This window comes from Pyrus communis, chromosome 5 (genome assembly GCF_041283825.1).
Source record: "Pyrus communis isolate YQ-2024b chromosome 5, ASM4128382v1, whole genome shotgun sequence".
NCBI classification, from domain to species: domain Eukaryota; kingdom Viridiplantae; phylum Streptophyta; class Magnoliopsida; order Rosales; family Rosaceae; genus Pyrus; species Pyrus communis.
Window position 1 is genome coordinate 12,671,789 of NC_142569.1, and position 27,882 is coordinate 12,699,670.

General features: G+C 37.6%; 2 protein-coding genes and 1 long non-coding RNA gene across 9 annotated transcripts; 1 reads left to right on the plus strand and 2 right to left on the minus strand.

The window, feature by feature from the left end:
• Positions 1-175: 175 nt before the first annotated feature.
• LOC148696787 (putative disease resistance protein RGA3) lies at positions 176-23,830 on the minus strand. Its single transcript, XM_088693370.1, has 5 exons — positions 23,721-23,830; positions 13,023-13,548; positions 11,775-12,906; positions 693-4,165; positions 176-359 (listed from the first exon to the last, which is right to left on the minus strand). The coding sequence occupies exons 3-5, from the start codon at positions 12,897-12,899 to the stop codon at positions 176-178; spliced, it is 4,782 nt and encodes a 1,593-aa protein (XP_088549496.1). The 5' UTR covers positions 12,900-12,906; positions 13,023-13,548; positions 23,721-23,830.
• On the plus strand, positions 13,631-22,810 carry LOC148696788 (uncharacterized). 7 transcript variants are annotated; one of them, XR_015962736.1, is made up of 10 exons: positions 13,631-14,153; positions 15,438-15,485; positions 15,610-15,676; positions 18,376-18,421; positions 19,956-20,049; positions 20,737-20,825; positions 21,002-21,159; positions 21,635-22,084; positions 22,258-22,410; positions 22,497-22,810. It is a non-coding gene; the product is annotated as an uncharacterized LOC148696788 (long non-coding RNA). The 7 variants fall into 7 exon arrangements; XR_015962732.1 differs by having other exon boundaries at positions 19,961-20,049; positions 20,688-20,825; XR_015962733.1 differs by having other exon boundaries at positions 19,961-20,049; positions 20,737-20,829.
• On the minus strand, positions 23,667-27,620 carry LOC137726030 (uncharacterized). Its single transcript, XM_068464888.2, has 10 exons — positions 27,160-27,620; positions 26,483-26,827; positions 26,089-26,161; positions 25,849-25,961; positions 25,598-25,682; positions 25,385-25,457; positions 25,113-25,168; positions 24,963-25,028; positions 24,516-24,581; positions 23,667-24,436 (listed from the first exon to the last, which is right to left on the minus strand). Exons 1-10 carry the CDS (start codon positions 27,387-27,389, stop codon positions 24,356-24,358), a joined length of 1,188 nt encoding a protein of 395 aa, XP_068320989.2. The 5' UTR covers positions 27,390-27,620; the 3' UTR covers positions 23,667-24,355.
• Between the last annotated feature and the right edge of the window lie 262 nt (positions 27,621-27,882).

Here is a 27,882-nt window from a genome sequence, read left to right on the forward strand (position 1 = left end):
CCTATTTTTGAACCGAATTTAAATTCGGGTATGATTTTTGGGTACATCATCGGAATGTTGAAGATGATCTTAGTAGAGCTAATAGAGACTCGTGCAGTGTTTGCACATGTGACAAACTCTGAAAAATGGGATTGCCCTCTCTAATCTCGCGAAATATTTGGAGGATAACTTGACTCTAGAACGTACATTCTTGGATGAACTTTCCATAGTACAAATAGAGGACTGTAGGATAACAAATATCAATGGAGGGAATTCGAACAATGCCCTCCTTTCCGACTCGGTGCTGAAAAACGCAGACCTCCTCATGTTCCGAAGTGTTGGAAGTGAAAAGTTGGATTGGTGTTGAATCTGGACGGTGGCTGATCAAATGTAACACAAAGAAGTTAGCAAGAAATATAGAAAACAACCGGCAACTTGTTGAAATGATGGTAAAAGGTGTGGAAGTAAATATTTAAGGTATAAAACCTGATGAATAATTTGGTTTGACAGGAAATTACCTTTTGACGTTTAGAATGTCTCGGGCGTGTCATAACCTTAATTAAAAAAAAAAAAAAAAAAGAAAAAAAAAAGAGGTTTGGTCAATACTCAATACTGAAGAAGAAACGTGAGGGAATGAGAATTGAACAAATGAATTATTTGTTTTGAGAGAGAAGGAATTACTGTGGATAATTGGAAAATGAGATTTGTTGGACCACTCTGTGCCGATGCCCTTGTCGCATGTTTCCTTCAGAATGGGACATACATAAATCCATATATACTCTAGTTGGGTGAGGCGTTGCATAGCTTGGGCGGAAGGCAGAGACCTGAGATTCTTGCAATTATGAATGCTCAGATTGGTAAGAGATGTAAGGTCACCCAACCACTCTGGAAGAGTCTCCAGCCCATCCCAACCATATATAGTTAACCGTGTTACAGGACTAGTCGAGTGATTAATTACTTGAGGCAGAGACTTGAGCTTAGGCCACCCCACTATTCCTAAATCGTCTGATGATGGAATTTGGGAAACCGGGAAAGAATCGAGCTCCTCCCAGAACCCACCGATACACAACGCCTTTAAACGACTCAGAGTCCGTAGACCTGTTGGCAAGTATTGTAATTTCTCACAACGAAGTATTATTAACCTGGAAAGAGATTGCAAGCTAGTTACATCGACATCTGCCAGAGATATCAAATTTCTGCACCATCTAATATCCAATTTGTCAAGAGACGTGCAGGATGAGAGCCCACTCGGCAGACCTGTCAATCCATCACATCCTTTAATACTCAGACGACAGAGGGTTGTGAGGTTGTCTAAACTGGGAAGAGCCTCTAAATTAGAGCATCGCTTTATACTCAGAAGTTCAAGAGAGAGAGGGGGGATCCCCCACCCATCACGCACTAAATGCCTCAAATTCTGACAATCCCGTATTCTCAGTTCGCCAAGGGTTGTGCAATCGTGTAAAGAAATCTCCTCAAGCGTACTGATAGAGTCAATGTTCAATTCTGTTTCGCTGCAACTTGCAATAACCAATTTCCGGAGGGCGGTCAAACTCCTCCCCTCATTGGCAACTGAACTCCAACATAGTTCAGGGCAATTCACTATACTTAACTCCTCAAGAGATTCATGACGGCCTGGCAGGCTTGATAGTTGAGCACAATCTTCAATTACAAATTGCCTAAGGGATGGCGGGAATACATCTGAAATTGGAATGCATTCTAAGTTTCGGCTACCAGTTATTTTCAATCTCTCAAGTGCGTTCCAATGTTTCAACCCACTCAGCAAGCTTGAAAGCTTCTCATAACCCTCGATCGCAACATGCCTCAGCCTTTCACAATTGTCGATACACAGTGAACCAAGGGATGTACAATCCTGTAAAGACAACTCCTCTACTGTAGTACTGCCGACGATAGACAATTCTTGTACACAACTTGCAACAAGTACCAGTTTGCGGAGTCTCATTAGACCGTGACTTGAAACGCATATTAGCTTAGGGCTTTTATAAATGGTCAGCTCCTCAATGAGAGACACGTCTAGCCCAAAAGCAGAATACTGCCTAAAGTGTTGACAATCATGGACAGTCAGCGTACGAAGAGAAGTACAAGATTCAAGCCCACTTGGTACATAAGTTTTTAATCCATCACAATCTTCAATGGTCAATTCACGGAGAGATGTGCATCCGTGTAAACTTGAAATTGACTCCATACTTTTGCACGACCTTAAAGACAACACCTGTAGAGGGGTATAGCATTCTGGTAGACTTCGTAGGTCCATTGATCTTAATCCACCACATGAACTAATCTTCAATCCTCGAAGGGATGTTGCACCGTGAATTGAAATGGACATCAGACTATTGCAGCAGCTTATTTCCAAACTTTCAAGAGATGGACATTTTATGGACAACTCCTTAAGAGAAACTCGGCCGTACAATTCTGGTCCACTATGCAGGCTCGTTGATGTTAATTTACCACCACGTGAACTAAGCAATAATTTCTGGATAGCTGTCAAACCAGATAATGAAAGAGACATAAATTTGTCGCAATTGCTTATTTCCAGATTCTTAAGAGAGGTACACTTTTCTACCCGACTTGTTAGGTTTGATAGCTCGTGACAAATACTCATCTCCAACTTATGGAGGGATGCAAAATGATCAGGAAAATTTCTTAGTTGTGGACACTCCACGAGATCCAACTCCTCAAGGCGAGGAAACACCGATATTTGTTTTTCTTTCACCACTGGTGGTTCAATCCATTCGGTCAATTTTGGGGCCGCACTAATTCTGAAGGTCTTCAATGCAGGAAACAAAGCCTTGGTCTTCATTGCATCATCAACGTCATCATAGCCATAAAACTCATCTCCCAAACGTTTTAGATTACACATTGTATTAAACTCAAGATGCATAAGACCAGGTAGATGGCCAAGCATGGGGGCTTCTTCACATACGTCGCACTGAAGCAATCGAATCTCTTTCAAGTTGTTGTGTGGCTTCCACGATGGAAATTGAGCACCCATGAAGTTGCGAATCTCTAAAATTTCCAAATTATGGTGTGGCTGGAGGCCTTGGAGAACATCCTCTTCACTGTTGTTGCATGGCCTCATTTCCTCACCCCATACAAGTGATAACTTACGTATGTTTCTCTTCCCAACTAAATTTGATTTCTTCGCTTCTTCTCCATCCCTCACATGTTCCAAACCATAAATGGCCAGTTCACCTTTCAAGTGGTTTAAGCCAGCCAATTCTTCAATGCTACGATCAGTTTCATCAGGACTCACAATAAAATAAGGCATCGTTCGGAGATTAGTCAATTGCCCAACCCCAACAGGAGACTCCGTATACCAACCAAAATTAGCACGTTTCTTTTTTTGGACTGGACCAAAATAGACGTGTCTCAAATTGATCAAATTTCCCATTTCCTTAGGGAACACTTTCAGACGTCTACAATACTCCATTCTTAATGTCTGTAAGTTATGGAGTTTGCCGACAGATTTGGGGATTGCTTTGATCTCTGTTCCAGAAACGTTTAAATACCTCAACTGCTTCAGTTTCCCAATGGAAATCGGTAGCTCCTTAATATTAGAGTTGTAAAGATTCAAGACATGCAAACCTCTAAGCCTTGGCAACATGTTCCTAGGAACTTCACTATTAGAAAACAATGAGCGCAATCCCCTTAAAGTTTTCTTTGGAATTGATTCCAAAACCGAAGTAGGAATGTGTGAAGCATGTCGAATCTTCAGTGTGCCGACCATATTATTAGAACTTGAAGTCACGCTCTCAGATTTTGATACAAGTTCTGCAAAATCATGCACAAGAGCATGCATCTTGCATTTGGCTACGACACCAAATTCATCCTTCGTAAGATCTTGAAGTAAGGAGTTTTGCAACAGAATATGAAAATACTCGGTGCCTATATCCTCCATCTCTAGATCACTATTCTCGGTAGAAGGGTGAAGCAATCCTTGAGCCATCCACATTTGTATTAGGTCATCCCTTTCAATTTCAGAACCTTTCTTGAACATTGAGCAATAAGCGAAGCATTGTTTCAAAAATGGAAATTTCAAATTATCCAGACTCAACTTCCATTCCGAGATGATAATCTCTTTTGCTTCTGGAGAGTCCCATATTTTACTTTGTAGAATCGCTGACCATTGATCTGCACCATTCTTAGAATGCAACATTCCTCCGAAAACCTGTTGGTTCATAATGGTTAGATTTTCCATTAAATAATTCTTAGATTGCGTAAACATTTTAATTGATGGGATAATAGTAAATCGAGCACAAACCAAAAGGTAAAACTTTTCAAGAAGCCTGTGGTCATCAAGTCAAAAGTTAAAACACGCAAGAATAGAAGTACATGGGTATGGAGAAAGAGCAATGGTATTTTAATAACCTTCTGCACTGGTCCCAGTATTAACGGGCCATATTAGTAACAAGGTTAACAAGTCACTAAGGCCCACTAAGGAGAGTACTACATATTTATTTCTGAATAGTCTCATTTCGAAGGCATGAATAAAGAATATTGTTACTTAATTTCTTAATGTTTTTGCATTTTCCCTTTTTTTCTCTTTTCTACGAAACGAAATGGATTCCATCATTTGGTATTCAGAGCCTGGTTCGGTTTTCATAGGGATTGAAGTGTAGATGCTAGTGACGAAAATTTTTTCGACCTTGGGAACGTGAAGCTTGTAAAAGCTATTGGCAATATAGCCACTCAATATCCAAGTGCATGATGTCCAAAGCTCATGTTGCTCTAGGGTTTGGAAACAAGAAAATGGAATTGGTTTACAAAGCACAAACTCCACATGAGTGTCTAATCCTACACTTGAGGCAGTCTTACCTTCCTGTGAGGAAATGAGAGCTTGGAAAGTCTACTATTGGATTGTCCAGTGATGGCATCTCTATCATCCAAGATTGTCATATCTTATTTGACACTTGTAGTCTGGATATGAGCTAGCCAACATTATATGTACCAAAGTCCTCTATGCGCTTTGGGAGACCGAAAGACTTGAAGAAACCTTTATAGTGTTAGATGAGAACAAAATTCTTGAGAGTGTTCATGATACCAGACTTTGGCCATTCTATTTGAAGATAATTGTTTCATGGTCAAGGAACTCTTACGTTGTTTGGGCTTGAAATATTAGGTTTAGACTGAGAAGAGATAAGTCAAAATTGAAGGTTGTGGCTCTCGACCCAATAGTGATCCTTAAGGCCAGATGGCTTTCTCAACCTAGAAAATAATGATTCAACCAAGTTCTAATGGAAGTGGGATTGTAAGGGATCAAACTTATACGTGGATGGGTTAAATCCTAGTTGAATTGTAATTGTTAATGGTTAGAGTAGGTTTTGACAAGATTCGAATTACTCCAGGAACCAAAACTTATGGTGATCAGATTAAAGTGAATTAAGTGCACAAGGAGGCTAGTTTCAGAGTCCTATTTCAAGTTAAAAAGGCTGAGAACTGGTAGAGATAAAGCCTCGGAAGAGAATGGAGTTTGATGAGATGATGTTAGGAATACTTGAGTTTGTACCAAGGAGTCACAATCCTATTGGGACTTTACTTGAGTAGACTTGGCTATCACAAAATCCAACCCTATAAATAGCAATGATTTTGCAATATAAAGAGCCCTTCAACTCAACAAACAACTCAAAATGCTTTACGCGAAACCTTGCTCTATGCGAAGCCTCACTCTATGGAAACCTTCCCACACCCTAGAGAAAAACACTAATTATCATAACCTTTCGTCAACACGCCTTCAATTTGGATTAACAACACTGTGTTGACAACCGGTGACATATTCAGTTTAGATTAACATCACTGGAGTCGTAAAATCAGGCGATTAAGGAGCATCTTCAATTTGAATTACAACACTATTTTTGGTCAGTTGGTTATCTATCCAAGTCTCAGCTGCTAAAGAGTGTATAATTCTTTCGCTAAACAAGGTCACTTCATCAGTTTCCTAGCGAAGTGCAGTCTTATATGATTAGTTGCTCCTAAGTGCATTTCAGAGTTTGACGTTTAGACAACCTAATAACATATTTGAGTGTCTTTGGCCTTACAGCCTGATATCGATTCGACACACCTATATTTTCACAAATATAGTTAAAGTCGCCAAATCTGGTGTAGAGAATTGAACTTCGTAGCCAAAGGCATAACCTTTTCTTCAGGTTCCAAAACCTTAGGCCGAGAGTGCTTCTTCAGTCGTAGTTGCTTAGTGCAGAAATTAGCAGTGCGTTTAACACTACATTACCACTTCAATTTTACTCACCCGACCGAGCTCGGTCGTGAGTTGGCACGCCCACATCCACAAGAAAGACATAAGTAGCTTAGTAGTTACTCGGCATGTGCGTCACTTAGGCTTTGTAATTTTCAAGGTCAACATTTTGGCACACTTAGTGAAACCAACCAAGTGCTAAAAACTATGAAGTTCATGACCACTAAAATTCACTTTGTCAAGAAGAAAACAATGATAAGGAAAGCATCGACAAATCAGCATCTACAAATCAGGCAATTGTGTCATCTGACGTAAAAATTGCACATGATCTTCTCGTTGCCGTCACGCCAGACCCTGAAGCACACCTAGAAGTGGAGATAAATCTTGACAACCCGAAGGTAGCGGCGACAATTATTGCGATGAGTACTAAGCCGTCCGATTTTGGGCCTTCATAACGGATGGTTGAGGAAGACAACGATGAGGCCTCAGATGATGTACTTCCTAAAACTTTCATTTGACGTAGGCTCGCCATACATACCAGACATTTGAATTTACCTTGGAGCGTGAGCTCTGCTAACTCAGTTTCAAACAAGATATAGCAAATCAATACCATAAGGAAGTATAACGATCTCATGAGGAAACAAACTTTTGTTAACAAAATTGTTCATTGAAATTTGACAGTCCAGATGTCACTGTTGAGAAGCAAGCACCAAGTGCAGTACCTTGCAAAAGAAAATTCTTTGTAGTTTATCAACATTAATGCTGCTGGAATTATCATCGGCAAGTGTTAAGTGTGTAAGACATTGTCCCAAACCAATAGGAAAGTTGTCAAAACGCAAACAGCTTCGGCCAAGACTGCAAAATTTTGCACCTTCGAATCACCAAGGCCGATGTTCTTTTTGATCAACTCTTCGCGGGAAAGATGATCAAGCTTTGTCCAGGCCATGTCATACTTAAGGTCGAACATTTGAAAAGAAATGTCTATTGATTGCCACCACTTCAACAAGCATGCCACCAACAACTATGCAGTGTTTCGAGATGCTAGAGGTTATAAGGGCCAATACCTGACCACTTGCCAATGCCTCGACCACTGACATATTCTCTGTGAGGCACTTATTGGACTTGGAACAGTACCAGTAGAAAATGAAGGCCTTATGTTCTCCTTGTTGGACTTGTTCATCATCTTTGCCAACAAAATTGGTGTTCAACATGTTGTAGTTGAGGAAGTTTTCTGCAAACTTGGTGATGTCTTCTTTCTGCTAATTTTTCTTGTCGTCTTTGAGCTTCAAGACTCCTAGGCTTTCTCATCAAAGATGGCCCTCAAGTCCAAGTCATACTTGCGTGTTGACAAAATGAAGTCAATAGGGAGGCCGGTTACAAATGTACTGAGGATGATGGTGACGTCTAGTATAGTATGGCTCATAGGCTCGAAAGGAAGACCATCGTGTTTATGGTTAGGTACCAGAAATTAAGGGTTGCCACTAAAAGTTCTCAGCCCATGTTCATATCTACGATGGAGATCTTGCTGGTGTCGAAAATGCCCAGATGCCACGCATCGCCAAAGTGAGGCATTATTCAGCTGACCTATGAAGCCCAAGCAGTAGAGGCTGAGGGCCAAACGATCAGGGGTTTGGCGACTCTCAACTTTGAAGAATGATGTGAGTAGATTTGCCTTCACCAGCGAGATGACCGAGTATGGGATAGTGTTCTTGATCAAAGGACCAAGAACCTAAGACTTGGTTTATAGCTCATCAGGATATTTGAAAAGCTTGATGACGAGGCAGTCATTGGGGCTTTTAATGTTTTGAAGTTCACAAGTGAGCTGTTCACAGAAGCTTAGAAGTGTCTGAGTGCTGGCCATTTGAAAAGGTGGGGTTTCAAGTTAGAGAAGTTAAAGTGGTTGGTAAGAAAACAAAAGAAGCTTGAGAATTCTAGGAAATTGAAGTTGCAGAGTTTCTAGAAGGTTTTTGAAACTGTGAATGAGAAAAAGAAATTTTTGAGGGTTTTTATGGGCAATACAGAAGATAAAGAAAGGATTGAGTTATTAATTTTGAATTTCAAAATAGAAAAATCTCGGATGTGCTTTTCACTCATTGCAGTTTTGGCAATTAAAGTGACTTGGGCCAATTTTCACGCCACCCAACCCGATATGAGAATTGACGCTTTGGTTTTTAAAGCAAGTCAATCAAAATGGGACGTTCTGACGGTTAGGCGTCTAGAAAAGTATGGCCCATGAAAGGTTAATCTGGAGAGTCATGGTAAGAACTCGACGTGTGGTAGAAGTAATTAGGTTGGGTCAGTCGATGCAGTATTGGCGTGCACACCTGAGTAGAGGCATTTATTACAAGCCAATGGAGGTGATTGAAGAATATTCGCTTCTTCAAAACTCTCTGACTACATGTCTATGGCCAAAGGTTTCATAAGTGGAGGGCAATGTTTGGGCTTGACATATTGGGTTTGAGTTAAGAAGATAAGTCAAAATGGAAGGTCGTGGCTCTCGGCCCAATAGTGATCCTTCTGGCCAAATGGCTTTCTCAGCAAGAAAATGATGATTTAACCAAGTAGGGCTGGGTTCGGTTCAAAACGATTCAGTTTTTTGCCAAAACCTAAATTTCGATTCTGCTCAGTTCAATTTTTTTCGGTTTGATTTTTTCCATGATTTTTGTAATCAGATATTGGGCGGCGAAGATGGTGCGGTGGGGATTGAAAAAGCCAGGGTTTGGAAAGAATTGCAAGGAATGTTGTGACGATGAAGAAGCGCTGTGCAAAACTTGCTGCGATTACCGAGCAATTGCCGTGCCATGGCTATGAAAGAGAGAGACATAATATCTGATGGTGAGATTGGATGCAGCACCTGTTTTGTAATCGAAGCAGCACGTCAGCTTTTCTTTGAGCTTTCAAGGAACCGTCTGCAACCAAGCTTTTAAATTGAAGGAAAGGAATGCTCCACGGGTTCATGGAGGTGCAAGAAGAGGGAGGGAGAGAGTGAGAGTTTGATTTGGAGGAAGAGAGGGAGAAAGCAGAGCAGCATAGAGGTGCAAGAATTTGACGGTGGGAGAGAGAGGCTAAGAAGTCAGAACAAAGAGGAGATGAAATTGGGTGGTTTCTGCCTTCTGGGTTGTAAAGAGAGAGAGATAATACGAGAGAGATAAGATAGAGAATAGAGAAAGAAAGATTTGTCTTTAGAAAGCAAGTACCCATGTGCTATACAACTTTTGTCAACACTCAGTACACGGTTTCTGTAAAGCAAGCACCCATGTGCTTGATTGATCAACTTTTGTCACCCATGTGCTTGATTGATCAACTTTTGTCAGGCACACTTTAATTACTTTAATAATATAATAATAACCCATTACACATTCCAACACACACACACACATATATATATATATATATATATATATATATATATATATATATATATTCAAAACAGATAATTAAATAAAAAATATTAATTTAATTAATTCGGATCGATTTTTTTCGGTCCGGTTCGGTTGTCATATTTTTTTTTTTTTTTTTCGGTTTTCTGAACCCACCCCTACGACCAAGTCCTAATGAAAGTGGGATTGCTAAGGGATTAGACTTATACGTGGCTAGGTCGAGTCCTGGTTGAATTGAAATTGTTAAGGGTCTGAATAGGTTTTGATAAGACTCGAATTATTCCAAGACCAAAACCTATGCCTAATCAGATAAGAGTGAATTAAGTGCATAAAGAGGCTAGGTTCAGAGTCCTAATTCAAGTCAAAGAGGCCGAGACCTTGTAGAGATAGAGTCTTTGCAGAGAAGGGGCTTGGGTGAGATAAGGTCAGGAATATCTAAGTATGGGCCGAGAAGTCACAGTCCTATTGGGTCTCTACTTCGGCAATCTTGGCTATCACAAAACTTACCTCTATAAAGAGAAGTGGTTTGGCAATGCAAACAACTTATTCAACTCAACAAACAACTCAAAATGCTCTATGCGAAACCTTCTCACACCCTAAAAAAATATTAATTATCCTAACCATTTTTCAATGCACCTCCAATTTGGATTAACAACAATGTGTTGACAATCGGCAACATATCTAGTTTAGATTAACATCACTGGAGCCGTAGAATCAGGTGATCAGAAGCATATTTAGTTTGGATTAACAGTACTGCTTCTAGTTGGTTTGCTATCTATCTAAATCTCAGTCGGCGAAGATTCTACAATTCTTTTGCCAAATGAGGTCACTTCATCAACTTCCTAGCAAAGTGAGTTGTTCTATGAGTGGTTATTCCTAGGTGGATTTCAGAGTTAAGCATTCAGTCGGCCTAACAACATTCACAGTAAAGACATTCATTCAATTAAGTATCTTTGCTCATGCAACCTAATACTGATTCGATGCTCCTATATTTTCACAAATATAGTTGAAGCTACTGAATCTGGTGCGGAGAATTGAACTTCATAGCCGAAGGCATAACCTTGTCTTTAGGTTCTAGAACCCTAGGCTGAGAGTGTTCCATCGTCGACCGTAGTTGCTCGGTGCATAAATTAATAGTAAGTTCGACACCACATGACCACGTCTATTCTACTCACCCAACCGAGCTTGGTCGCATGTTTTCACATCGCATCCGCAAGAAGGACGCAGTTAGCTTAGCAATTAATGACTTGCGCATCACGTGAGCTTTGTAATTTCTAGAATCATCATATGTTTGACAAAAGTGATACAGTATTGTGATGTATTGTGATGATAATGCCAAATCGTCGGATGCCTCACTACTTAATTCGAGAAGGCAAGATTATTATTGGATCAAGACAAAGTTTGTTGATACCTACATGCCGTTTGTATCAAGGACTACAATACAATTGATGAATTGAACACCTTTTTGGGTCTTTGTTCAGTAGCATTATATGCATAATGCATCATAATCATGAAGGAAAAAGTAGTTCAGTTGGAGGCTAGTGTGTTTGTGGGATGCTAGGGGAATTGGAAATTTTGCATTGTCACCAAGGTTGTATTTGGGGAAATATTCAGCAACTGATAACAAGTTTGCACTTGTTTTGGTTGCAGCTACCATGCTAATATTTGAATATCCCATGGTTTGTAACTGGGTGAACAAGCAGAGACAACCCTTTTCATGTCTACATGACAGATTGCTTGGGGAGGGTGTTACTTGGACAAAGGTAGAGCATATTGGGTCTAACTTAGCATATCTAGTATTAGGGCACGAAGACATGCCTTTATTTAGGGGGTAGGGGGTGGGATTATTAGGACCCTAACAATATTGATGGGTCAATATCTGTAATAGGGTTAATGGGTCACTTAGACCCACTAAGGAGAGCACTATATATATTTGGTAATAGCCTCAATTGTAAGGCATGAATTAAGCATATTATTATTTAATTTCTTAATTCTTGTAGCATTTGCCCTTTCTTTCTTTTTTGGCATTTCCCCTTTCTTTCTTCTTTTTACAAAATTGGTTCCATCATAGAATCAAAGAACAAAATAAAGTAGAGACGTACAAAAGATACAAAAGGTGCAAAAGGTCAAAAGAATGTGCGGAAATTATAATGATGACAATTAAGATTCCAACTACAAATAAATAATACTAAATTAATAGTCCCCACCTTTGCCACAGATGGTAAACCTGCACACTTTTTGGCAATCTCTATTCCAACTTCCTCTAGATCAGGATCTGCAGGAGCAGCAGTGTTATCTACAAATGCTCTTTCCTTCAATATGGACCAGCATTCGTCTTCCGATAGAAATCCCAAATCGCAGCGAGGAAGTGTTCCCGTTATTGTTGCAACTTTGGAACTGCATGTAGTGACAAGTATGGTGCTTCCCCGTGCAAAATGGAGTTCTGACAAACAACTCATCAGTTTGCTCCATTTTTCAGAATCTTCATTCCAAATGTCATCTAGTACAAAAAGACATCTTTTCTCCTTCAACTGTTCTTGGAGGCTTTTAAGCACTGCCTCCTGACTTTGTATATCAACCGTTCCACAGTCAACATTTTTTAAGATTCGACTCAAAATTAAATCGACATCAAATGTATTGGATACATGTATCCATATTTTCTTATCAAAGTGTTTATTTATCTCATCTTCATTATAAACTAACTTGGCCAAAGTAGTTTTTCCCAAACCTGGCATTCCCACAATGGCCATAACGGAAAGATTTTCTTGATTGACTTCGGAACTGGTCAAGGTTGCAAGTATATTTGACACGACCTCATCTCTGCCAACGATGATTTCATTGCCAATTGATGAATTGGTTTCTCTGATCGATCTCATTGCTTGAGAAGTTGCATCTATATTTTTGGAAACTAGTCCTATAATAGACGCCTGATTCTTGAGATCCACCAACGATGCGTTGATTTTCTTAATTCTATGTGCTGTTTTAAGACGAAATGCAACCGGATTAGAGAGTGAAATTAAGTTGAGTACCTTTCTCTTCAAATGGTTTTGTATTTCCAGCTTATGGTGGAGAACTTCATAGTCAATTTCGTCCAAGACATCATCGGCATCATTAGCTACGTCTGTAAGTTTCTGCGCCCACAACGCCACTGCCTCAACCGGATCTTGTAGTTGCTCAGCAGCTTCACGCGTGATATCTTGAATCAGGGATAATGTTTGATGCAGGCCTGTCAGTTTTGCTTCAAGTCCCCAAGAACGGATGAGAGGTTCAGTGGCAAGTGAAGCCGCCCTTGCAAGTATTCCCTCAGCAGTGAAACTAAATATCTCTGGCATATCCTTCCTTTGGTACACAAAAGAAAGAGCAGATTAATACTCAGCTAGTTAAGGAAAGTAGATGAAGAAATCGAGACTAAGAATCTAAGAGCCTTCAACAACAATTTGTGATTTGGAACTAACCTGGGTTTATGATCTGAATTATTACGCTTAACGTGAGGAAGGTCGGGGAGAGGCCTAACCGAGAGGCCTTGGACTCGTGGTTGTGGAGAAATAGATTGAGTTCTTGGCGCGAGAGAGAGAGAGAGAGAGAATTGAAGTGTGGGAGTTGCAGAGAGAGGACAAGGAAGGTAATGCAAATGTTGGGAAAATTGATTCGTTCCTTGAAGTAAAGTTAAGAGGAAAGAGGAAAGAGAAAAGCAAAGGTCGTTACTTGTTAGTAGTTTGCATGAAAAAGGAAAGAATAAAGTAAATTTGGAAAATGTCCAATTTTTATTTCCCTTCCAACTCTTTCGTAATCTTATAAATCCAACCAAGAGAAGGTCAAAAAGACGTAAATGACCTTGACACTTACTGCTCAGAGATGATTTGTGCAATGCCAGATAGCCAATGTCCAGTTCGTGAATCGTGATGCATGGCTATTTTCCCGAAAACTCCTCCCCATGCCAAGCAACGAACTCTCTTTTCCATTTGAACATTCTTTGACTTTCTGCAAATTTGTCCTTATTCAAACTTCAAGTTTTAATGAAATCGGAGTGATGATTTTAATGTCAATTAATTTAGATATTACTTTAGTCTAAAGTAGGAGGGGAAATCGCACTATTCATATGAACAGTGTTTTGGACCACATTTCAGTTTATTTACAAGACTGCCACTTAAATGCTTTTAAACAACTTTTTCTTTAACCCCGATTTCCACCCTCTGCATTTCAACCTTTGACTTGAGGAGAGAGAGCGGAGGGAGACAGAACGGCTGACAAATTGGAGAGAGAAGACGATGCCTCTGATTTTTCACTGGGACACAGCTGGGTGTGGCTGTGCCGAAAGGAGAGGAAGGGGACAGAGCGAGTGGAGAGGATGGAAACAGAGAGGCTGACAGATTGGAGAGAGATGGGAGCTACGGGTTTAGTGCCAGGATCTATGGGATTTTCTGCGATTTTCGAGAGAGGAATTATCAGAGAGAGATACAGAACGGAAACCATGCGTGTATGCATTGTTTAGGGTTAAAAGGTCACGCGCAGAGTCGGTGAGGAGGGGATGGGTGAGGGAGGAATGGCAAGGTGTGGGTTTTCAGCTTTCTCCCTTGATTCAAAAGGTAATGCACTGTATTTCCTTAATTGTTTAGTGTCTAATTTGCCATTTGCTTTGTTAGAATTGCCATTCATATTTGGTTCTTTCATTCAAATTGCAATGCATGTTAATAATTTGTTCGGTTGGGTGCTAGGATTAAGTCTAAATTTTTGTAAATTAGGGCATTGCACTGATTTAATTTATTTGTTTCTTGATAAATTTTTGTATGATTCATCATTTTTCTGTTTAGCAATTGTTACAGATTTTGTGTTCTTTCATTAAAATTATCAATAGATCGTTGTAGATTTTTAGGTCATCTTAGGGTTAACTCTATTTCAACTTATTGTTTTAAATTGTTGTTCACTGTTTGCTTTGCCATTGCATTTATTAAAATTGTCATAGATATTTTTTCCTATCATTAATGCTCTCATAGATATTTTATATTGTTTAGTTAACTATCAGGGTTTCCTCTTAGTCATTTGTAGGTTGTTTAGTTCACCTCTAGGTTAGCTGCATGTCCAAACTTATCCTAGAATTTAATCCATTGTCCTAATAACCATACTGTACATTAATTTCTGGTGCTCCATTGCATATAGGTAGTTGTTACCTGTTAAATATATCAATATTTGCATAAGAAGAACCAACATTTGACAAGTATAAGCAGCTGGATCAACACAGAGAGAAAACACTTGAATTTACAGCAAAATGAAAGGTTGACGCCAAAACAAAAAGAATTTAAGTAAAAAAGCACCTTAATTTACAAAGTTTATTGTTTGAATTTTGCTGTTCACTGTTTGATTTACCATTCCCTTTATTAAAATTGGCATGGCTAATTTTTCCTTCATTAAAGTTGTCTTAGATATTTTAAAATTGTTTACTTACCTATTAGACTTTCCTCTTAGTCTTTGCAAATAAGGGGACTACACAGTGTTGAAAATTCTGATATTTCTGTTTTTCATAATTTTATTTTCCTTTGCTTATGAGTAAACAAAATTAAGACTCCTTTTTAAGTTTATTGCATTTAAATTAGGGTGTGTAGGCTGTTTAGCTCACTGTTTAGTTCACTGTTTGGCTGATATTTCTGTCTTTATAAACAAAGGGGTTGCACTGTTTTCATTTTTTTGTGTTTCTTCATACTTTCCTACTGTTTGCTTCTTAACAAATCATCTTCAGGTTCATTTTCCACTTCACATCTTTCGAATCCATATGTTGCTAGGTTGTTTTTTCATTTCTTGGTTTCTTATATATTTCTGAAATTAACTTTTGATTTCATTCTTGATATGCATGTAAATCCAACACAACCATACAGATCAAACCATCCATTCACACAGCAACCACAAGACAGACCATTAGTGAGGTATCTATCTATCCATTTTAAATTTTGTTTATACAAAGTAATTTCTGATGCAAATCTCTTTACTGTGTTTCAATACAAACTCTTTTTCCTTCCGATTTCTTTACTATGTGATGTATCCTTGCAGCTCAAGTATACGCATTTTTTTCAGAAACAGAGTCTCATCCACTGGAATCTGGATTTCCTAGCAGCAGGTATAACCTAACCCTTTCACAATCATCTGTTTCAGTCATTAGAATTTTTTTCCTTCTAATTTTTTGTTGATACAACAATGATTGATTATGAATACTTGACTTCATCTTTAGGAATGGGTTTAACAACCAAACTTAACTTTTTCTACTTAAAGCATTGAATTTTTGCTTTTGGTTTTTTTGTTGCTTTGATTGTGGTTATCAAAATTTGTTGCATGTCTATGTACAAATGTATGTGCAAGTATATGTATCAATATATACCTAAGTATATGTCTAAATATATATATAGGCATCTGTATAGCTACATGTATATGTGTGCATATATAAATGTGTATGTACATATGTATGTATGCATCTCTGTTTGTATGTACATGTATATGTATGTATGTATGCATCTATGTGATTATGTACATGCCTATATAGGTATGCATGCATGCGTGCATGTGTATATATGCATCTGTTTGTGTACGTGCATGCATATCTATAGACATGACTAATGTTAAATAACAGCCACCAAAAGTTTTGTTTCGCAGAGTGAATTTTATGGTTTTACACTATGTTTTTGTGAGTTTTATGGTTTTCCACCATGTTTTTGAAGTTACCTATTTTCTGTTATGTTTTGCATAATTTTATGCCTGCAAATGGTTTGGTTTAGGGTTCTAACAGAGAGAGGTTTGGGGTATCGCAAGAGGATTTGACAGATTAGATTTGGGGTTTGATTTGTGCGATTTGCAACGAGAAAGAGTAGGATTTTACGGATTTGGTTTAGGGTTCTGACACAGAGAGGTGGGCCATGTCCCAGAGAGGGGATTTCAGGGATTACGTTTGGGTGAGATTTCAGGGATTATATTTGGGGTTTTATTTGTGCGAGAGAGAGAGAGAGAGAGATGGGACAAGGGTAAGTGAGAAAGAATGGACAAGGGTAAGTGAGAAAGAATGTAAAAGTCATTTTTAGGGCCCATTTCGAGGGATTTGTTTGCCTGCCCTTGCTGCATCCTTTTGATTCTAAAGGTAAAATGGTGATCTTAAAGTCATTTGTTTCGAGATGTTGAATCCCATATTGGGAATTCAAGCCTTACGTAAATAGTTTGAATGATCTCGGGCATCTCCACCCATCACCAATTGGTTTCAGATTGGATGCTCAAATTGTAATGGAATAAAAGGTATTGTTCTTTTTTTATTATCTTTGATTGTTTAAGTGAGGAATGTAAAGTTTATACAAATTGCTTCCTGATGGTGTTTATGACTGGTTTCTGTCAATTGGTGTATCTTTTGACATTTGTGCTAAATGCTTCGTGAAAATTGATGTATGTTGTCTAAATAGTTATGTTTCAGTTGCCTTTTCTGAGCTTCTTCCTTCCTGTATGATATCTGTTTTTCTAACCTTTTTCGTAGGATATTAGCTCCATGATCTGCTGGTTGCCTGTGAAGTTTTGGTGTTTAATTTCACTCCCCAATTTCTAATTTTGTGGAATATGATTTTACCCAAGTTAATATTTTTACGAAAACCACACAAATTACATTAGAAATTGTCTCGATGGGAAAGTGTAATTTGGGATTCTGCAAGTTTGTAACTTTTGATGTTGTTCTGATGCTTTCTGTTTCTTAAGCATAATGATGTTACCTAAACGTGTAGATTTTGCATTGCTTTTGTATCATGCAATATTAACATTCTATGTAGCCTCTTAGATAATATTACAATGAATTTACATAAACTTTTAGTTAGTTTTCATAAGACAATTTCAATTTCTTCACTTTGTTTGAAAATTGGTGTGTTTACCTTCTGACTACTTAATCGATTTAGCTTGCAGTTTAACTATTGCAGTTTTTATGGATTATGGTTTTATATGGATTCCATTTCTGAAATGAGCATGTGTATCTCATTGTATCTAGAAGTTATTTCGGTTGAAGTAACACGCTTAGCATTTGTACTTTGGAGTTGCGTAATTGTCCTTGATGTGTTTTTTTGTTTGGAAAATTTTAGATGAAAAATATTGGATAATTTAATTATAGCCATAACTTGCAATTCTAAATAAAAGGCAGTTAAAAAAAACGTGGATAAACATGCTGTGAAAGGACTCATTCCAAAACACATTTTAACAGCTTTATCCGGCTGATAATTCAGAACATTATCAAGTATAAATGATTGGTCGTCAGTTAATCCTTTATGACATTTACCCTTTGTTTGTTGCACCTTCACAAATTTAATCCACACTTTTTTTTACTTTTACAGTTTTCCCATGGTTTCCAGAATGCGTTTTCGATCTTAATACTATCTGCTCTGTTGCTTGCAGTTATCAGTTTTTTAAAATTGAAACAACATTATAGTTCTAAGTAAAATTTGTGAAGACCAAGGATGTAACCATCTTCGGTTTCACATTGTTCGCCATTAGATTTCCTAATATAAGTTTTTTTTTCACATGATCTTACTGGTGAATTGTTAAAAGGCACAAAGAGAGAAAACAGCCTCCAATTTTATAAACTAAAGTTCACATGCATTTTCTTTAGTATGGGGTGTTCGAGAAAACAAGTTTAAGGATTAGGTTTGGTTGGATTTCAACCATTACATTTCATAGATTTCCAAATTTGTTTACTATCTCATTTAATTGGTGTACGTTAGCTCATTTAACTCAAATTTAATGAGATTTGGTCCTCCAATTTCTCGGATTTGCTAACGGATTTACTTTCTTTGGAAATTTCAGGAACCCTGATTGTGGGAGGAAGAAGCTGCTTCATTGCCATTTTTAGGTATACAATTCTGCACACTGATTGCATGTTCAAAGCCTAATTAGTTATACACCATCTTTTTGTTACCTTTGCAAAGCTTTTGTACTTGGATTCTAAATATGTGATTAGTTTGTGAAGAATAAACAAGAAAACTAATCATGGGGACATTCTTCTTTTTTGATTTTCTCCTCTCCATTGTTTCTTGAATGAAATTGGATTCATAGATGTAGGGATACAGCAACAACCGAGGTGTAAATAAAAGGTCTAGGCGTAATGATTTCAGGGTTTAGAATTGATTCGAAAATATGAAAAAATGCTGCTTCTCTGTTTGTTTTTGCGGTTTGCTGTGGTGATTCCAACTTAGTAAGTTAGTATATACTCATTTTTATAGAACCATGAATGATGGTTGTTAAATGTTGTGCCATTTGAAAATCCTTAGTTCTGCGTTCGTTGATTTTTTTGTTGTTTTCTGTTGTGCTTTCAGGTTAGTTTATACTTATTTTTATAGCACCATAAATGGTGGTTGTTAAATGCAGTCCAAATGTTCTGTTTTAACTCTAAACCCTCCTCTTCCAAAAATGAACATCATCTCTGCTGAAAATTCTTTCGTTTTTTTTACATCTGTGGTAACCTCTGAAATGCAAAACAACAAAAACCCTCTTTATAACTTAATTTATTGTCTCCATGAACGTTACATGTACAATACATTGGTAACTGCCTGATAAGAAGACTAACTGGACCTGTAATTAATGCATGTAAAAATTTATGTAAGCAATATTTACAGAAGCAGGTTTTAGTTCTCAGCAAAAATGAACTATTTTGGTGTTGCTTGCTAGCGAGCTTACTTTTATTTTCCCTTTCTTTTTCCAAAAAGAAAAAAAATGTCCATTTCGATGTTATGTATGCATACTCAAGAGAAGCCGTCTCTTTTGGTTATGTTGTGTAAAACCAGCCCACCCACTATTGATGCTAATTTTGAAATGTAGATATGCTTTCCTTCATTTACCTAACCATATATGTTTAACAGCTATCTTCACTGTAGATTAGCATCCAACGATTCTAACCTATATTCTATCATTTATATACTCTTGGTAGTGTGTCATTACCATATGCTTTTGCTCCAACGATTCTAACCTATATTGTATCATTTATATACTTTTGGTGGAAAAGATGTATCCCTCCTTGCTTTTGCTTCAAATACTAATATCATCTGGTACCCCATAATTTTCACCAAGCTTACTCCACCGAACCATTATTTGCTCTATTTAACCTATTCATTCTAAAACCAACGTTCTCACACTCTAACCCCTGTACTAATTCAGAACCAACTAGGATACCTCATGCTTGGTTTAGGCCTTTAAATTAATATGGTGGCAGATGATGCATTCCCGTTGTTAGCAGCTTTTCTTTCGTGAAATGTAAATTTTTTGTACATTAAGTCTGTTGAACTGTCACAGGTAGAGTCCATTGCACTGTCGCAAATTGAGTAACTTTTCCTGTGTCCATTTGTTTGTGCTTCGAATTCTGACTCTCAATCTCACTGATTTGTTGTTAGTTTAGATCAAAGTCTCATTACAACGTCGTGATCTGCTCTTCTCGCTGCCTTTGATCTAGGGGTCTGGACCTATTGCATTTGAATCAAGGCTTTGGTATGTCACCTAAACTAAGATGCAGTGTTTACCCGTGCTTTCCATTTGAGTTAATGCAGATTTATCATTTTTCAATCGATTGTTTGGTTTTATCAGCTTATGTCATTCGTTTGCTCTCTGCTTTGTTTCTCATTCTCGGTTATCTCTGTGATCCTTTGATACTTCATGAGTTCATTGGTTTCTTTGTTTTTGTTGGTTTTAATTTAGTCTCAACCATTCTATTATTGTTCAAAGGTGCATTGATGTCATCTGTGATTTTGCTTTAACCAGGTGTTCCTAAGTCCAGTGTTGTTAGCCATTTTATATGTTTTTTTGTCAATTGTTTTCTTTCTTTGTTGCGTTTTCAATTTTCCAAACCATTCTTCAGACATCAGTTACTTTGTTTGGTTGGTATGGTTGGTGTTTTCGTTAGGTTTTCCTAAGAGTCAACCCTCATCCCTCCCTAAGTCCTTTAATGAGTGCTGTTAATAACTACGCTCTCCGAACAAAGCTAACTTATTTCCAAAAGACTCACAGCTTCTATATTTGAGTTTTAATTTTTTTTTTTTTTTTTACAATGTTATTTTAAGACCTACAAGCTAACTAGAGTTTTCTTTCTAAAATACATAATATTAACGCTGTATTTAATGTCATTTCAGGGTTAATAAAATACCTAATATTAACCTGTTCAAATCCTACCCACCTCAGCTAAGATGTATACAGGGCGTGCAGTTGGTGCTAATGCTGAATAAAAAACAATTGACCAATTGCTACTACTTGATCCTGCATTGCACAAGGTTGGTTAGTCATCACCAACCTATTCACCAAAATCACCTCTTTTTAAAAATAGAATTTTCATGTTGCATCTAACTTGACAATATCTTGCTTTGTTTCTCTATTTGTTGATACTCCATGTTTGCAAAATGATGATTAATATCTTTAATGAGTTGAAAACCCTGTGTTTCCATTACAGAATACAAGTTTCGTATGCCAAGCAACTATTGTTGGATTCAATTTGACTAGGGGTTGGTGGTACAAATCATGCCTGTTCGGCCATAAAGTTGTTAGAAGCAAATCTGAATCGTTTGAGTGCAATGAACATGGTTTCATAAACAGATTAGCCGAACCATGGTAATATGCTTTTACACCTATTTTATATCTAATGGTTATATTAAGTTGGTGAGTCCTTTTTTATTATCTTGGGATTATGACAAATAAGGGTCATCTCCCCAATCATTATGTTGTTACAACTGTTTCACCTTTGGGGGTATATTATTAGCATCATTGTAAATGTCTCTGCTATAATGTATTACGGTAGTGTGCACCTGTACTATTTTCCCCACCTTTAAATAAGAAACTAAAGAGTTTGAAGAACAACCATATTCATAATACATAAATGATACTTCAAACTTTCAATCATATACTTTTCATTCTGCATAATATGTTGACGTGACGTAAATTATTTCTTAATAATTTGTGACTTTCCATCAATTTTATACATGCATACCCTACATTACAGTAGTTCTACTTCATTTCCTACATTTCTCACAAGAGTGATATTAGCAGTAATGTTTACCTAACAACCGTATATCCTCATCTTACCTAGGTTCAAAATAGATCTTATTGTGGAAGACAATAAAAATCAACACAACTTCCTCATGATAGGAAAGCATGCTGAAAAAATACTTCGTGTTTCTTGCCACACTATGGTGATAGAGGATGGATATGAGGATCTTTTCAAAGTTCCACCAACTCTAAAAAATTTGGTCAGCAAGACAAAACAATTTTAGCTCTCTTTTGGAAACCAAAACACTAACTTTGGGAAAGCAGACTTCATCGTTCATGGACTACTACAAGATCAACCACACTCGAACCCAACAATTGCCTTAGTCACACCACAAACACCTGTTACCACTATAGTAAAACAAAATTTAATTGAAGCAACCCCCAGCCCATCTACTCCTTCCCAACAACTGCATCAAGAACCCCAACCAACTACACCCACAAAGACTTCAAAAAGAGCATTGTTTCTTGATCAAACGGAGAAATCTGACAGGTAAAGTTCTCTTCGTGCTTAATGAACTCATGTGTAATTCTTACAAACCATGCTTCTCTTAGGTATATGAATATGTTTTCCTACTCATGAAAAAGCTTCACACCACTCTTTCACACTCTTTTGTCACTCTCGCATTCATCTCTAACCTTTTAAATTTGTACCTTCACTCATAGCAAAAAACCTCATGACGACCAAACAGAGACAACCAATTCTGCTAGAATTGCTAGAGAATTTCACAATATGGTTGTCCCCAAAATTGAATCAGCCGACAAAGTGCCGTTAGCTGCACTCAAAACAAAATCTCAAAGCAAAAAATCCAAAGATAGGTAACTTACAATTTATTTTTCATGCACACACCTATATAACAAACATTATAGTATTCTTAAACTATGATTTATATTTTTTGCTATAGTGCGGAAGATGTCCACTCTCAAAAAAAGTGAACAATGCAATCTCTGTAAGCCGTTCTACATCTTTTCAGCTAGCAACATTTTTGCTTCAACACCTGCATGTTCTTTGCTTTGCACGTTTGTGCTTGGAAACTTAGATGCTAGAATGAAAACAAAACAACCTTTATTTTTGTTGTCAACTACTCAAACATGTACCTAACCTAGAAGATATACATTTTTTCACCTTCGCTACAAGGGCACCATGTCTGTAAACTATGTGTTACTTTTGTTTATTCTATATATTAGCGAACCAAAACGTTTCGTTTCGTCCTTTTAATTGTACAATGCAGTTCAAGGTGATGAATTCAAACCCCGCAGCATCGCGCGGGCATTTCTTCTAGTTTTAGCTAAAATAGTTTTTGAGATTGAAATAACTTTTCACTTTTGTCCTGAAATTTGAAATAGATAAAAGTAATTCATGAGTTTGTCTACCGTCAATCATTTCAGATTAAAATTAATTTATGATTGTTTTTAATGTTCTGGTTCTTGTTTTGTTCAAAAGACAAGAACTAATATCATGCTCAAAAAAGTTGGTCAAAATTTCAGTAAGGAACCTTGAAATTGGCTATATTCCAAAGGTAGAAAGAGAGTGAAAGAAAGAGGAAAGGAAATAAAGGGACAGAGACGAGCGGGAGGAAGGGAATATAGAGATAAATTATAAGAAGAAAGAAGACAGAAGAGAGAAGGGAGAGGAGTGGGAGGAAAGAAAGAGATAAAGAAGAAAGAAGAAAGAATAGAGAAGAGTGAGAGGAAAGAAAGAGATACAGAAGAAAAGAAAATCAGAAAGAACAGAGGAGAGTGAGAGGAAAGAAAGGAATAACCGAAATCCGCTCATGTTTTGATGAAGGGCCTTCAAAGTTTCAAGGAATTTCATATTCAATTGTTAAACAATACTTTGTAAAGATATTAATAATGAACAACTTAAGGACAACAAAGCGACGACTCAAATATATTATAAAGATACTATACAATGATTAGATGAAGTGACTTTAAAAAAGTTCAGATGCTATACATTTCAAAGATATTTAGAATGACATCGTGAAATTTTTTTGTTGAAGATTACATCTCGATGAATTTCTTGCCGTTTTTATTGGGGATCAAATCTTAGTGATCATTTCTTGTCGGGAATCTCGTTTTGAGGAATTGGATCTTTTATATTAATAATTTTCAATGAGGAACTTGTTCACCTTTCGGGCATCTCCAAATCTTTAGAGATAACTCGACTCTAGAACGTACATCCTACTCTGGAGAGTCTCTAGCCCATCACAATAAGATATAGCCACCTCTGTTACCAGGACTGGTCGAGTGACGAATTAGCGGAGGCAGAGACTTGAACTTAGGCCATCCGTAGAATTCTAAGACGTTTCATGATGGAATTTCAGAAACCGGGTAAGAATCCAGCTCCTCCCAGAACCAACCAATACACAATTTCTTCAAACGAGTTAATAGTGTGTAAACCTGTCGGCAAGGATTGTAATTTCTCACAGAACAGTATTCTTAACTCGACAAGACATGTGCAGGATGAGAGCCCACTCGGCAGACTTGTCAATCCATCACATTCTTCAATAGTCACACGGAGGGATGTGAGGTTGTCTAAAATGGGAATAGCCTCTAAATTATGGCACTGGATGTCCTCAGAACTTCAAGAGAGAGGAGGGTTTGGAGCGACAAATGCCTCAAACTTAAGCTCCTCACAACCCTCAGTCACTAATTCTCTGAGACAAGGTGTATTCAATATTACTCCAAGAATAATCACAGTAATTTCTCTGTATATACGAATATGTTATAACTTCTATCCTCTATTTCTAGGAATTTATTCTGACTAGGTAGAGTAGTGGCGTCTCAAGTAAAGGAATAATGCCGTTGATGCAGCCACGGCGTAAGGGAAGATGGTCCAAATGCCCTGGAAAGTTTTCAAGTTAGATTCATGAAATTACAAAAAATTTGATAATTTCATTCATAGATTTAGAGTTCTTGCATACAATTGTTGTTGCAACAGTAGTGAGGGCAACGACGGGGTGCTCCCTTAGGAAGAATCCTATTAACAACTGTGATCAGAAAGCAAAAGAGAATAAGTTAGGCTAGTCCTCGAACGAAGGTTGGATATCAATTTCTACACTTGTTTTTTCCAGCATCGAAAATATTACTCCTCAAAAGCCAAGAAAATCTGAAACTTCTAAAAAATTTCACTCCTTTTGACAAGTATTGAAATGAGTGACGGATTGTGCTCAAACTGGCTGCATATGAATGTAAGTTTTCTAGTTTTTCTATGATCTTTAAAAAACACGAAGATTTTAATCAAAGATTTACCAATTCCTTGCCCCAGTCCACCAAAGTGCAACTTTAGCTAGAGCGTGTCCCTGAGACGTGTCTTCTAGTTCTACCTAGTTAAGTATAGATTTAAGTGTTTTTAACAGAACTAAACTGACCTGGAGAGGCAGGGTGATCAAACCGCCACAACAAACTCCAGCAAAGAAACACTCTGAAGAAATGCCCTGCACTCAGGTAAAAGCATGTCATTCCCAAGTCAATCAAAGCAAAATAACAACAAAAAGTACGATGAATTATATCAGACTAACCAAGGTCCCTGCTAGAAAAGCCGTTGGATTTCTCACTCCAAGCGAAAATCGTTCAACTGAAAGCCAAAATGCACTGAAACGTCACTATCTAATACCATAATTCAAGCATAAAGGATTCCCATAATCTTCTTACACAACACTACCTCAAAATTTGTACATATATTGGCCTATGGGAGTTCGTCAACTCACGACTAAAAGTTTGAATCATTCATAACCTTGCACATTCGAAACATAATCACACGGATCTAAAACAAATAAGCTTTAGAGCTTACCGAAACCAATGAGGTTGCCATATTTTTGCACTGCAGAGGTTATGCTTAAAGCTTTCTCTTTTCCAATCCCTAGCTGCATCCATCATCAGGTTAAACTTCATTAAAACACTAAAGTGGTGCTTACCACTTGCAGAAAATAGGTATGTGTATCATGGGAATAAGCACTCCAGATATATAAGAACTCTGAAGCAAGAAGGTAGGAGTAAGATTAACCTTCGAGAGAACATCATTGGAGGCCCTGGATTTTCTGAAAAGCTTCCCGAGATAAAATGGTATTAGATCACTGATGCACACTCCCCTGAAATATGAAAACATCAAAGTAATATTCCCATAGTCAATATTACAAGACATATAGACAGAGAATGCTAGACTAAAATGGTGCGGCCAGAGAGACACGAAAGCGAAAGCCTATGGGGTCGCTTTTGTAACTGGATAACCAGCACTGAAAACCGTCTTTACATTACCAATACACCCAAAGAATTGTGGATATGATATATGGAGCATTTCTCGAAAAAGATTCAGCAAACGACTGACATGTCCCATCCAAAGACAGCATCTGAGCCAAAGATATGCCAACCTAAATTGTTTTCAAAAAGATTACCCACAAGTTCAAACCGGCTTGAAACCATGGAGATAGAATCAGTGATAAATTCAAAGTTAAATATTTAAGCTTGTGAAATAGAATACCAGAAAAGAGGACAGACCCAAATATTTAGAGCCTCTTCACTAATGAAAAGTCCACAGCCTGCAGCCATAAGCAACCAAAAGTAGATCCACCTGCAACACGGTATAGTCATGACTCATGCACGATTCAGAAATAAATAAAGAAACGAACTACCCCGTGAGGTGAAGCAAACTTCACTAGGGAGTCCTATGCTATAATATCTAAAATCATCTCTTTCTATTTTGCTACAATGATCACGAATCACCACTTGTACTACGCAAAATCAGCAGTAACAAAGTACTATTCTATTTGTCTCAGCTGCTTTTAAATGGGTGTAGAAATAACACAGCAATGTCTTTCAATTAACTGTAACCATAAAAAAGTAGAGAGAGTTTCCATCAGGCATGTTTAAGAAAAAAACGTTAAGAATATACCCCGGTGCAAATGCTGGGAGAACAATGCTGTACCCAAAAGCTTTGATAGTGAAACCGACGTTGGCTGCAGCCATTACTGAAGAGGATGAACTATCTGGAAAAATTTGAATTCCATTCGATGACCCAATAGCGGGTGCACCCTTGATGCCAACCGATATCAGAGTCACTGTTGCGGCAACGCCTAGTGCAATTGCTATTTTAGCAAGAAATGAACTTTCTGTACTAATTTCAGTATTCATAACATTTCCAAGCAGCTCATCAGAAATCCCATCTTCCCCATCCAGAATGTCTTTAGATATTTCAACCTCATTATTTCCTGCATCCTCCTCAGAAAAGCTTCTGATCCTGCTAGTACAAAAATTAAATCAACAATGAAAAAACCGACTAAATACCGAAAAACCAGTCAACTAATACCATCAAATTTGAATATCTAGAACGTCAGAGATCAATTTCTGAGCTGGTAAGGATAGAAATAGCACTCGTGACAAAGAAAAAGAAAGCCTCAACCTTGCATCTCCTACTTCAAATATTAGCTTATTCACGAGTTGGGTTTTCAGTTCCAACACCCTTTAACCATGTTTTCACATCTTTCAAAGTTTCCCTCTTTTTTCCCTCAGATTTTCTCAGCAACCAAACACCAATACAACAAAAAAAATTACCCAAAAAGTTTAACTTACCTGAAAGTCTTGGGAGTGAAGAGTTCGGAAACCTGCACGCATTCGTTCCCGTCGGTCAGCAATCTGCGTCTGACAATGATAGAGCTCGAATGCCCAACAAGTTTCCGATTTGATGATTTGGGTGTCCGTGTGGGTGGGGGTAGATAAAACCCATGGGCCAAAACCGCCATTGGAGACGTCTGCTTTCTCCTCCTCCCTATGTTTGTGGAGGCAATCAGCTTAAGTGGCATTTGGAAAAAGGATTGGCGGCTTTGGTTCCATTTGCTTGGATGTGAGTGGTCGGTGAGGAACCAGAGTCTTCAGAGGTATATGCTTGCTAAGAGGGACTGATATACTCAGTGAGTCATGGGAAAAGACGAATTTACTTGCGTCTAACAAAATCGGATCTTTTGGTCGTGGGCTAGGCTTTAGGCAAAGTACATCTCCTAAATTGAACCGATGAAGGAGTTGATTTTGAAATTGGAAATGGATGCTCTCCGGATTTTTTCTATAAAATTCACCTAATCATTCAATTTGATTTTTGAAATTTGATTCAATGATTAAAATTATTGTAATTTTAAAAGCGTACCATGCTTTTAACTATTGAATCAAATTTTAAGAGTCTGAATTGTTTAATTGGTTGGATTTGGTGGAAGAGATTCAAAGATGATCCCTTTCCTCTAAAACTTGCGCAAAAGTAGTTTAAGTAAGATGAGAAATGTTAAGAATACTTTTTTTTAAAAT

What these genes read in the sequence shown, in the direction of transcription:
- LOC148696787 (XM_088693370.1), bottom strand. Translation starts at nt 12,899, where the DNA reads ATGCCAGAGATATTTAGTTTCACTGCTGAGGGAATACTTGCAAGGGCG. An exon ending in GTTTACCATCTGTGGCAAAG is followed by an intron (nt 4,166 to 11,774) that starts GTGGGGACTATT and finishes ATGAACCAACAG; the next exon opens with GTTTTCGGAGGAATGTTGCA. An exon ending in AAGGGCATCGGCACAGAGTG is followed by an intron (nt 360 to 692) that starts GTCCAACAAATC and finishes ACATTTGATCAG; the next exon opens with CCACCGTCCAGATTCAACAC.
- LOC137726030 (XM_068464888.2), bottom strand. Translation starts at nt 27,389, where the DNA reads ATGCCACTTAAGCTGATTGCCTCCACAAACATAGGGAGGAGGAGAAAG. An exon ending in AAGAGGCTCTAAATATTTGG is followed by an intron (nt 25,962 to 26,088) that starts GTCTGTCCTCTT and finishes AAAACAATTTAG; the next exon opens with GTTGGCATATCTTTGGCTCA. An exon ending in CTACTGTTGCAACAACAATT is followed by an intron (nt 24,437 to 24,515) that starts GTATGCAAGAAC and finishes AAAACTTTCCAG; the next exon opens with GGCATTTGGACCATCTTCCC.